This window comes from Cyrtonyx montezumae, unplaced genomic scaffold (genome assembly GCF_038088225.1).
Source record: "Cyrtonyx montezumae isolate F1298 unplaced genomic scaffold, pur_monq_1.0 scaffold_7, whole genome shotgun sequence".
NCBI classification, from domain to species: Eukaryota; Metazoa; Chordata; class Aves; order Galliformes; family Odontophoridae; genus Cyrtonyx; species Cyrtonyx montezumae.
The window spans coordinates 235,442-246,687 of NW_027072078.1; the positions used below are offsets into that span (position 1 = coordinate 235,442).

At 50.8% G+C, this 11,246-nt stretch overlaps 1 protein-coding gene across 1 annotated transcript; it reads left to right on the forward strand.

The window, feature by feature from the left end:
* Nucleotides 1–7,418: 7,418 nt before the first annotated feature.
* Nucleotides 7,419–9,959, forward strand: LOC136057837 (ciliary microtubule associated protein 1A-like). The gene is made up of 6 exons (XM_065750813.1): nt 7,419–7,524; nt 8,092–8,292; nt 8,658–8,759; nt 9,116–9,237; nt 9,405–9,545; nt 9,835–9,959. Exons 1-6 carry the CDS (start codon nt 7,419–7,421, stop codon nt 9,916–9,918), a joined length of 756 nt encoding a protein of 251 aa, XP_065606885.1. The 3' UTR covers nt 9,919–9,959.
* Nucleotides 9,960–11,246: the final 1,287 nt, after the last annotated feature.

Genomic DNA, 11,246 nt, shown 5'->3' on the forward strand with positions numbered 1-11,246 from the left:
AGAATTACTCTGGCTGATCACAGGCGTGCAGTGAGAAAGAAGCAAGAACACTGAAAATCCCAGCAAGGAGGGACTTGATAGAGAAGCCACATGTCAACTGTATAGACTTCTGAAAAAATGTCAATATCAGCATGCACTTAATATACTTCAGAGAAAATGCTGCTTTTGTACTGTCTGAAAGCATTTATAAACATCTTATTAGTTTCATGGCTGTATTCTGACCACAAGTTACCACATGTCTAACAGCACAGAGCTCAGGAGAGCTGTAAAAAAAAGCCTCCAGTAGAATCCAAACATGGGTTTTTGTTGTTCGGACTTTTGGTTTTATTTTGTTTTTTAAGATAAATGTATAGTAGGTGATGTTTTCAAAGTGCATGGCCTTGAGATTGCCATAGAAAATATGTAATGCTGTTATCCCCAGTGTTATTTCCCTTCCTCAGGCAAGCCTTGTGTCTGTGAAGTGACTGCGCTGGTAATGCACAGCCATCTCGTTTGTGGAGGTCCAACATCATGTTAGACCAATTCTTGTAACCCCAAGTCCTAGGGGGAATCTGTGATGCTGGGACTTGGGACTGTTCTCTGTGATGAGAATGAGCAGGGGAGGTGTGAGTGACAGCGAAAGATGATGGCAGATTCAAGGACTGGTTCACGTAGAGATGATGTGTTGATGGTTAGGCTGCATTGGTGGTTGGACTTAGTGATCTCCGTGGTCTTTTCCAGCCTTAATGATTCTATGTTTCTACAAGTGGGCACAGTGGGGATGGTTTAGCACTGAACTTGCTCTTAGTGGTCTTTTTCAACCTATATGATTCTGTGATATTCCAGAGGAGCACGTGGGAGCTGACCACACAACTTCTCCATTGAAATCTTTAGGCCTCTTACAATTCCAACCTAAAATGCATAAATGATGGTATTGGAGGTTGATGCTGTGGACTTCAGTCTGCTGATAAGCTGCCTTCTTTGTTTCCCTGTTGTTCCTGTGATCCAATTAGTAAACATACGTTAACCTGGAGGGTGCATATGTACCCACAGGACTTGGGAAGCTGTAGCTTCCATCACCTGAAAGGTATTCTCCCTAAGAGCTGTGGCATGGCCTACTTGGCACATCTCTTACACATATCATGATAAAAACGGGTTTGTAAGGATTTCCAATATGCTTTTTTCTGACAGTCTACAGCTGCTTCCAGAAAACACCCATGCCTTGGATGATTATTGGTAACAACAGTCGTTTTGAGGAGGGATTTTTCTTACCTCTCTGCATCCTTTCCAGGGGCAAGGAAGCAATAGTGTGCACCTGATGGCTGATGCACTTGTTCTGAGCCAGCATCTCATTCCAATGGCAGAAGCAGTCTTGCTCTTTGTGGAGTTCTCTTATCATTGATAGCTCTCCTGAGGTGAAAGCTGCTGCTCATCCAGCAAATGAATGCGTGCTGCTTTTCACCACTGCAGCAAACAGCTTGGTTCTAATACAAGTACCTGCTTGGAAAGCAGAGAGTAGTTTTGAGACTGCAACATAAAGTTAATTGTGTTGAGACTTCCTTGTTCTCCAGAGCAGGGGATGGTATGCAGCTGGTGGGATGCCCACTATAGATTCTGCAGAAATCATTCTTTCAGCTTCTAGGTGGTGGCAAAAGCTGATTTCTGGGTGGCAAGCACATTGTGCTATCCCTGAGAGTGGAAAACTGACGGAATTGGAGAGAGTGGTGCAGGGAAGGTCCAGCTTTCCCTTGAAGGCAGAACGTACAGGGGATGTGCCCGGTTTTGCATTTGCTAAGTGCAGACACTTCCCTTCTCCCTTTCTCCTTTTCCCTCGGTGAAATCCTGTATTTCGGGGCTACGTAGGGAGTGTAACCTCAGAGTTAAGCTGAAGCATAAATCCCCTGTTCTGTAATCATCCAGCAAAACTGTGGCTGGCCTGTGTCCTTCCAACCAAGCCCGAGAGCTCTGCAGCCCCACTGCTGTCCTCGTTTGACTCCAGATCGATCTGGATTGAACAGCTGCAGCAGCATCTCCATCGTGCATTAAACACTGGTGATGTGTCACGGTGGTGCTCCGAAGGGATACGGTGTGTGGGTGTGTTGAGGAGGCTGTCAGGACCGTGAGCACGGTGTGTCAATGTTTAGGAGAGATGATGTTTTAAAGGCGATTTCCTGGGCTGTGTGTTTTTGTTGGTCTTCATCCCAATGCATCACAGAAATGAAACGTGATGTGGGGAGATAAACCAGCAGGATTGCTGCCACCACACCCGTGGCTGCTGCAGGATTATTCCAGCTTTGTATTTGTGTCTTTATTACAGGCCCTAGGATACTGTTGTCTGCATCATTGGAGGGGCGACTTATGAGGAGGCACTGACCGTGTGCAGCCTGAACTGCTCCAACCCGGGTGTCCGGGGAGTCCTGGGCGGGACCAGCGTCCACAGTACCAGGAGGTAACAGCCTTATTGCCAGGCATTCTGCATGCATAAAACTGCTGACACAGATGTGAACTGATGATGCCTGAGGGATCTTCATTGCTCAGTAAAACACAGCAGTGTGTCTGAGTGGTCTGAGCCCCGCGCTACTCATTATGGCTGAGGGATGTGTTATCAAGCTGAAGGTTTAATGTGTGCTTTGCTGAATGCAAGGGCAAGGAAGTAGATTGGTGTAGGTCTTCCTGCTAGAATTCACCATACACAGTTCTGTGAATGAAAAGACAGTGAAGCACGCAGGGATGCAGAGCCGACTGTGGTCTCACTGCTTCCATTGAAATCTGGAGCAGTTGGCATTCAATAGCAGTGAAGTTAAAGTACCTATGATTAGAATGGAGTTCTATGGTCACGCTGCTTGCGGGCTCTCTGCCACCCACAAGCCTGCAGAGCACTGGCTGTGCCTTTTGCATTTCTCCCTGGAGAAAAGAGTTTTCTTTATTGGTTTGTTTTGCACTCCAAGCTGTCTGGGAGGCCTGACAGTTGTGAGCGCTCAGTGCTGCAGGACAGAGCAAGGTCAGGGAGCACTGAGCACACTGAGCTTCACAGATCTTCTGGGCACTGTCTGAGACGTTCTAGCAGCTGGCTGAAAACGTAGATCACACTGGGGATCGTTTCCAATGAGCACAGCATGCTGCTAGCCAAGCAGAGGCAATTGTTGTATGTATTACATATAGTTTACTTTGAAAGCGCTTCTGCTCTCTGACTGATGTGCCTTTGTCTCTTGCTTCCACTGAACGACATCTGAGCAGGAAGAATGTCCTCTGTTATAGAATCGCCCCCTGTAATATCATCTTATTCTAGTAGAATGGTTTTTGTTCTTGTAGGAAGCAATCCCCTGTCTTGTGTATGTGAGGTCTACCAGGACACCAGAGGTCAGTCAGTGGAACAGCCTCCGTAGGAAAGTGCTCTCAGAAGGAGGGAGTGTGACAGGTGACACGTCTCTCCTACTTGTTGCAGCAGGAAGTGTGGTGAAATTCAGTCCCGGGACAGCCCCTGGGTTGTCCAGCAGCTGCTTGGAGCTGAGAGGGAGCACCAAGCTGGGAGGGAAGGGCAGCTCCAGCATGACCAAAGGAAGCACCAACAGAATGGTGCTGCACGGGAAGAAGTTGTGCTTCTCAGCATTCTGGCTAGCATTTTCAGAGCTGACTAACCACTCTGGGTGCCTCAGCAGTGCTCTGGAGCTCAGGAGGCACACAGTGTTAGTGCCATAGGCTTTGTATGTCAGAAATACAGTTGCCAAGTGCTTCCTTTATCGCAGTTCCTGACAGGTGAATGCAAGTATGGTGCATGAACCATGCAAATGGTTTTGGTTTTAGGCCATGTCTGTGCACTGTTGCTGCATTAGAGTGCAGTGTGATGTTTTTAACACTCCTGCACTTTTGCCCTTCCCTTTCACCCCTTCAGACTCCAAAGCTGCCTACCCAAAGCAGTAACAACTCTTAAGCAAGGTGTTCCAGTGGTTCTCATCGTCACTTTGCTAAGAAAAAATACCCAAACTCACTGAGTTCCCTCTCCAAAATGTGGCCCTTTCTTGTGTTTGATATCAACTGAGGAGAAAGCTTCTGAGCTGGTGATAGCCCAAGAGCAAAGTAGTCTCATGTGCTGGGTTACAGAGGCAAGCCTGTATTAGCCCTCATGTCAGCCAGTACCTGTCCAAATTACCAGGCTTCCTTGACCTTCTGCTTTCCAGAGTGGCCTTTGAACTAAGTCCTGTGCTAGCCAGACCTGGAAATAGTAAGAGAGAGAGATCAGCAGATAGACCAGCAGCTCTTTATTTAGGAAAAGAAGGGAACAAATTGTCCTCTTGTAAGGATGCGGAAGAACTGGTTAATGTTCAGCCTGACATCCAGTGCAACCTCTCAGTCTACCATTGCATTCTGAGGCTGATTTTGAGATCTGCCAACAGCCTGCATCAAACCTTGACCAGTGTCTGTGCTGAGAACCTGGATGATGCTGTCGTCACACCACGCTAAATACAAAAAAACAGAGTGAGTCTAGGAAGGTGGCACAGTTTTTCACTCCAGGTTGGAGGCTGAGACCTGCCCTGGCAGGGTATCAGTGCAGCACATTCAGCAAAAGCTGTCAGTGGGCGAGTGGGAATGGAGAAAACCTCCTGGCAGCGTTTGATCTACAAGGAAAACAAACAGGACAGGCAGGAAGGGATGGTGTTATTTTTAGGTTCCCACGCCTGTTCTGCTGCTGACCTGTTAGGTGCCAGCTGGCAACTTTCAGCTTTGTCTGTTTATCTCAGAAGGTCTCTGAGCTTTGTGACATTTAAGATTTGCAACTACACTCCTTAGATTTGTGCTGTAAGGAGTAACATTAGCTAGGTGGGGCTTTTACTGTCACTGAGATTTGGCACAACCTATGAATTATTCACAGAAAAATGAGGATACTGTATCAGAATGTGCATTTCAAGGAATGAAGTGAAGAAAAAAAAAGGAAGAATTTTAAAAGACTGTTGTTTTGTAGGGGGTGAATGCTATGGGATCCTATCTGGGAACTCTGAGACAAGGGTTCTCAGGAGTCCTGCTCTGGAAATAATCCTGTCCTAGTGAGTTGCTTTTCCCTCTTGGCTTGAATAAAATTTCCTGAATGATGAAAGGCCACACTGGTAATAACAGTAGAACTTCCAAGACAAAGATCTTGGTGATTTTCAGGGGCTGGCTGACACTCTGCAGGAGGAGGAGCAGCATGCAGAGCAGAGCGAGCCAGCTCCCACCAGGTACCTGAGAAAAGGAGGGAAGTTTCCTGTCCGCAGCAGTCATAGCAGAGCACATGAGGATTTTGGTGAGATCAGCAAATACACCAGTATGTGAGCAAACCTGATTTGGTGGTCTTCTAACTCCCCCAGTAATCCACCAGCATTCCTTTAAGGAACTGCTGCTTATTTCTGCTGGATTAGGGCTGATAGGTCACAGTAAAGAAAGAGAGATTGATATTGATGCAGGGAGCAGCACGTGTAAGCACACTAATCCTGTGCCTTCATTGTTCTTACAGCCCACCTTAAACTGTGATCAACATCTGTGTTTTATGGAGTGGGGGACAGCTTTGGGATGCACTTCTTCTCAAGGCACAGCACAAACAAGCCCTTGGAGCTGGCTGTGTTACAGCTCTACATTGGTGAGAAGCTTATTTGTGAAAGAGTCCATCTGTACTGTCCAATGGGATGCTTGAAAAGTGTGGGGGTAAAAATGCTCCTTTACACCCTGTGTTTGCAAAGGTCTCAAATTGGGCATAGGAAGGCCCTTGCTGAAGTTCCGTTATGCTGCATAGTGATGTCAAGGAGAATCTATCCATGTTGATCTTTATGGATTTATGTCAATATATATGCAAAATAAGAGCAGATATTTAATAGCAACGCTCATATAGAGGGGTTTCTTGTAAATAAATCAGGTTACAGGCTCTCTCGTTGGAGATTATTCCTCAACTTAAGAAACTAACAGACAGCCCCTTGCCATTTGGTGTATGGAAGTACATCAGTACATATTGGAAATGCTGTGAGATCCTATGAGAAATGCCAGCAGGGTGGAAAAAATTGGTTGTCAGGTTTTTCATTGTTTTTGTAATCAAACCAGGTTGGCTGCCCGTCACTTTGGAAATGTTGGCTGCCCTACTACAAACACTTCCATTCTTAGATGATTTTGAGAACAAGGAAGGGCTTATCTGTACGGTGAGCCCAGGCAGGGCACCCTGCAGAGCTGTGCCCCATGGAACAGATCCCAGATGTGCCCACTGTATGCATCTCTTCTGCTCAGCGCTCTGGGGATGGAGGGGACGGCGCGGACCGCCAGGGCCATGCCCCAAGGCTGCATTCATAGGGTTTGCTTTTTATTTTCTTATCAGTATTTCTGTTCTATTGCTTTTATTTTTCTCTTCCCAGTAATTTATGGAGGACTGTTTTATGATTTCTCATCAAGTTTTCTTCCTCTTTCCAGAAATTTTTCAGAAATGCGTCACTTTTTATCTCAAAAATTTTGAGAGTCATCCCTTACTTCAGGAAGTTTCTTCACGAGTTTTTCATTTTTTTGCTCAGATTGCTTTATTTCACAAGTTTGATGACTGTGTCCCGGATGGTATCTCCTTTTCCCAACAGATGTGCCATCTTTTCATTCTGGTTGCACACATACGCCATAGAGGCCGATGCAGCCGCCAGCTTCAAGTTGTCTGCGCTTGGAGGGAGCTCTGGTTCCAGCGCAGGCGCAGCTGAGCTTGCCACGCCAGACGGAAGGGACTTTCAGTGCATTTCCCTGCTGGGATTCTCTCCTTGCAGGTGGCACTGATCAATCCCCAGGAACCCCGGGTGGCATGTGACTAGAGCTGAGAACTCAATCCATCCGCAGGTGTGGAGAGTGTGAGTGACAGCTTTCTACTGGTTGGAGTCAAGGCCAAAAAGGCTTGGAGGGCAGGGCTGCAGATTGTCACAGCACAGATGACATCACCTTTGTGCTGTCACAGTGCGTTCCCATGAGGACTCAGGGCCCTCCCCAAGAACAGCGGGCACCAGGCACCTCATTTGTGAGCTGTGCTGCCCACGGCCGCTTGCTGTGCCCTGAACTTGAGAGCAGCCCACGCAGCAGACAAGCTCAGCCTCATCCTGCTCATTCTCCAAGGCTCAGAGAGGTGAAGGAGAGCTCCTGCTGCGTGGCAGGCACGCTTCAGCTGCAGGATGCAGGCTGAGCTCCAGCGTGCCCGAGGGGCATGCAGCACGAGGCTGGCAGCACTGCCGCGAGCAGGAGAAATTGCTGCTGGCCCTTCTGGCTCAGGAGCTGCAAGCCACGTGGCAGACAGCTGGCAGCTGAGCAAAGGAGAGACTCGTCTCCTGTCTGCCCCTCTGGGCTGCAAGGCGTGGGGGGCAGGAAGCAAAGCTCACCTGTGGCCTCCGTCAGGGCAGCCTGTCAGTAACTCCTCTGCTCTTGCCTTTAGGCTTCGGAGGCATCTCTGCACCAGCATGGACGGACCCTGGGTGGGGACGTGGAGACCTCATCGCCCACGCGGCCTCATCTTGGCCCAGTTCACCAGCCCCGGGCCCCAGTACTTCATCCCGGGGACAACAGGTACAGCGACCGTTCCCAGGGCATGGGGCGTGCTGGGGCCGTCATGGGGCAGAGCAGCTCCCGAGCCTTTCCCCTTTCTGTCCCAGCCTCCCAGCTTTCTGGCACAGCAGCGAGCCAGGCCTGGCTGAGGAAGGCCAATCCCGCTGGCGCTGCCCTGTGTGACCCAGGGAAAGAGGGGCCCGCTTCTGCCCAGCACAGGCTCAGCTTTGCCGCTGTACAGAGGAGTTACGGGGTCTTGCAGAACAGCTGACCCTTAGGGGGCTCTCGCTGTGGAGTGCCTGCATGGGTGGTGCAGGAAATCCTTTGGAAACTGCTGGGTACAGGCAGCGTGCTGGCCAAAGCTCCGCTGTCTTTTTCTAGTGACTTTGCAAGGCACTCACATGGCTGCTTGCAATAAGGGACTGACTCTGCTGTGCTCTGAGGTCCCACGCCTCTGCCTGCCTTGCTCTTGGAGGAAGAAGTCATGCAGAAAGTGAAAGTCGAAGCTGGGCACTTAACTGCCCCTGTTCCAAAGCAGCTTGAAACATGCAGCCACACAGAGGTGTGCTCTCTTCTGCTTTTTCCTAGGTTATGTGGGCCACAACCCCACCAAAGCCCGCGCCCCCGCATACAGCTTTAGAGGGTCCAAACCACCTGCGGTGGAGAGCTGCGGGCCAGGTCCCTGCTACGCTGTGAAGCCTGCCATCACCAGGAAGGGGAAGTACGTGGCTCCAAGCGCCCACCTCCAGGGACGACCCAGGACAAAGATTGATATCACTCCCGGACCAAGTGAGTACCACTTGTGTGGCGAGTTTGCCGTGGGTCAGCACATGCTGTGATGGAGCTGTAGGTCTTTTGTGAGAGAGCACAAAACACTCTGAGCAGCAGTAGAGAAGGACAAGTGCCCAGGACCACGGGCCGAGGGCACGAAGACCCCGAGTCCTGAAAGAACTAAGGAGCAAGGGGGCTGGCAGGAGGGGCAGCAAGGTGGGACACAGTGGCGGGGCACAGAAAAGTGTTCCCAGGTGCTGCCTGGATCCCGCAGCATTTCTGCAGCTCTTCAGAAGAGCCTCTCCTCGGGACATTGTCTCTGCAGCTGGCTGCAGAAGGAGACCAGGACTTCACATCTTTCTTGCTCTTCTCCTCTGCTCCAGGTGACTACCGCATCGAGACAGCCAGCAGGCACGTCTTCAAGTGCCCTCCAGCGCTGTCCATAGCCTCCCGGCACAATCCCACCCGGACAGACCGCACTCCAGGTACGCTGACCAAAGAAAGACAAAGTCAGACCCTTTGGGCTGAGCATCCTCCAGGGACAGCCAGGCTGCTGCTCAGCACCAGCAGTGGGCCTACTTCACAGCCTGCGTGGCAGGAGGCGGTGCTGGGGCCGCAAGCTTTCTTGGAGGATCAGCTCCTCTCAGCCCGCAGCAGCGCCGGTATCTCGGGATTGGAGCTGCTGGCACTCGCTCAGTGCCAGAGTCGAGGGAGGGACTGGCAGAGGGGCCAGACCTCCCTCCTACTCCCAGCAGCAGGCTGGGCAGGCTGCCTCTCTCTGCTGCTTCCGTCTCCTCCAGCCCAGCCCCTCACGCACACACTGCTGCTGCTGCTCTTGCAGGTCCTGGCGCCTACATGTTGCCCAGAATGCTAGGGCCCAACACAGTCTACACATCAGCCAGCCCTTGCTACTCCATGGCAGGAAGGAGCCAGCGCGGTCGCTTTGATGAAGACCTTGCCAAGGTGAGCTCTGCTGCTCCTCTTTTCCATGTTAGCGTTGGAACCGGGGCCGCTCTCCCTGTGCCACAGGGGCTTCCAAGCCTGCTGCGCCTTTGCCTGATGCAGGCTTGCAGGGAAAAAGAGAGCCTTGGGTGTGATGCCAGCCCCGTGCGGCCATGACTCTCTTGCAGACTCCGGGTCCTGCGGCGTTCCCCAAAGTTCCTGTGGATGTCTACAAAACCAGGGCTCCCGCGTACACCATGGGAGTCCGACCGAAACCTGGAGCGACCATAGCTGTGAAGCCCGGGCCGGCAGACTACAGCGTGGGCCGGGTAAGGCAGCTGCTCAGCTCTCCCCTCCCATTCTGTTTCACAAGCACAGCCTTCACGCCTCTCCCCCTTCCCCTGAGGCTTCCTCCAGCCCAAGAGCTGCTGCCTGCAGGGACCCAGTGCCGGGACAGCAGGCCTGCTCCTTGCCACCGTCCCACCTCCGAGCAGAGGAAGGGACAGCAGCTTCCCGCTCCCTTTCCCTTCAGTGGGATGCACTGGGACAGCGGGCAGCCAGGGCAGCAGAGAAGAGAAGGGCCCTTGCTCATCTTCCTTTCCTTCTTCCTCCTTCCAGGTGACGCTGATCAAACCCCAGGCCCCTGCGTGCACTTTTGGAATCCGACATTCAATCTACACAGCCCCTCTCATTACTGAATGAAGAAGCAATTTCTGAAAGGCCTTGTTTGCTTGCCTGGAAGGGAAGGGGAAGTGAAGACATGCAAATCAACTGTTTGATCAAATCAACAAATCCTCCATTCCCACTCGCCCACTGACAGCTTTTGCTGAATGTGCTGCACTGATACCCTGCCAGGGCAGGTCTCAGCCTCCAACCTGGAGTGAAAAACTGTGCCACCTTCCTAGACTCACTCTGTTTTTTTGTATTTAGCGTGGTGTGACGACAGCATCATCCAGGTTCTCAGCACAGACACTGGTCAAGGTTTGATGCAGGCTGTTGGCAGATCTCAAAATCAGCCTCAGAATGCAATGGTAGACTGAGAGGTTGCACTGGATGTCAGGCTGAACATTAACCAGTTCTTCCGCATCCTTACAAGAGGACAATTTGTTCCCTTCTTTTCCTAAATAAAGAGCTGCTGGTCTATCTGCTGATCTCTCTCTCTTACTATTTCCAGGTCTGGCTAGCACAGGACTTAGTTCAAAGGCCACTCTGGAAAGCAGAAGGTCAAGGAAGCCTGGTAATTTGGACAGGTACTGGCTGACATGAGGGCTAATACAGGCTTGCCTCTGTAACCCAGCACATGAGACTACTTTGCTCTTGGGCTATCACCAGCTCAGAAGCTTTCTCCTCAGTTGATATCAAACACAAGAAAGGGCCACATTTTGGAGAGGGAACTCAGTGAGTTTGGGTATTTTTTCTTAGCAAAGTGACGATGAGAACCACTGGAACACCTTGCTTAAGAGTTGTTACTGCTTTGGGTAGGCAGCTTTGGAGTCTGAAGGGGTGAAAGGGAAGGGCAAAAGTGCAGGAGTGTTAAAAACATCACACTGCACTCTAATGCAGCAACAGTGCACAGACATGGCCTAAAACCAAAACCATTTGCATGGTTCATGCACCATACTTGCATTCACCTGTCAGGAACTGCGATAAAGGAAGCACTTGGCAACTGTATTTCTGACATACAAAGCCTATGGCACTAACACTGTGTGCCTCCTGAGCTCCAGAGCACTGCTGAGGCACCCAGAGTGGTTAGTCAGCTCTGAAAATGCTAGCCAGAATGCTGAGAAGCACAACTTCTTCCCGTGCAGCACCATTCTGTTGGTGCTTCCTTTGGTCATGCTGGAGCTGCCCTTCCCTCCCAGCTTGGTGCTCCCTCTCAGCTCCAAGCAGCTGCTGGACAACCCAGGGGCTGTCCCGGGACTGAATTTCACCACACTTCCTGCTGCAACAAGTAGGAGAGACGTGTCACCTGTCACACTCCCTCCTTCTGAGAGCACTTTCCTACGGAGGCTGTTCCACTGACTGACCTC

Coding starts and splice junctions, on each gene's coding strand:
- LOC136057837 (XM_065750813.1), top strand. CDS start 7,419: ATGGACGGACCCTGGGTGGGGACGTGGAGACCTCATCGCCCACGCGGC. Junction 7,525..8,091: donor CTTCATCCCGGGGACAACAG/GTACAGCGACCG, acceptor GCTTTTTCCTAG/GTTATGTGGGCCACAACCCC. Junction 9,238..9,404: donor TTGATGAAGACCTTGCCAAG/GTGAGCTCTGCT, acceptor ACTCTCTTGCAG/ACTCCGGGTCCTGCGGCGTT.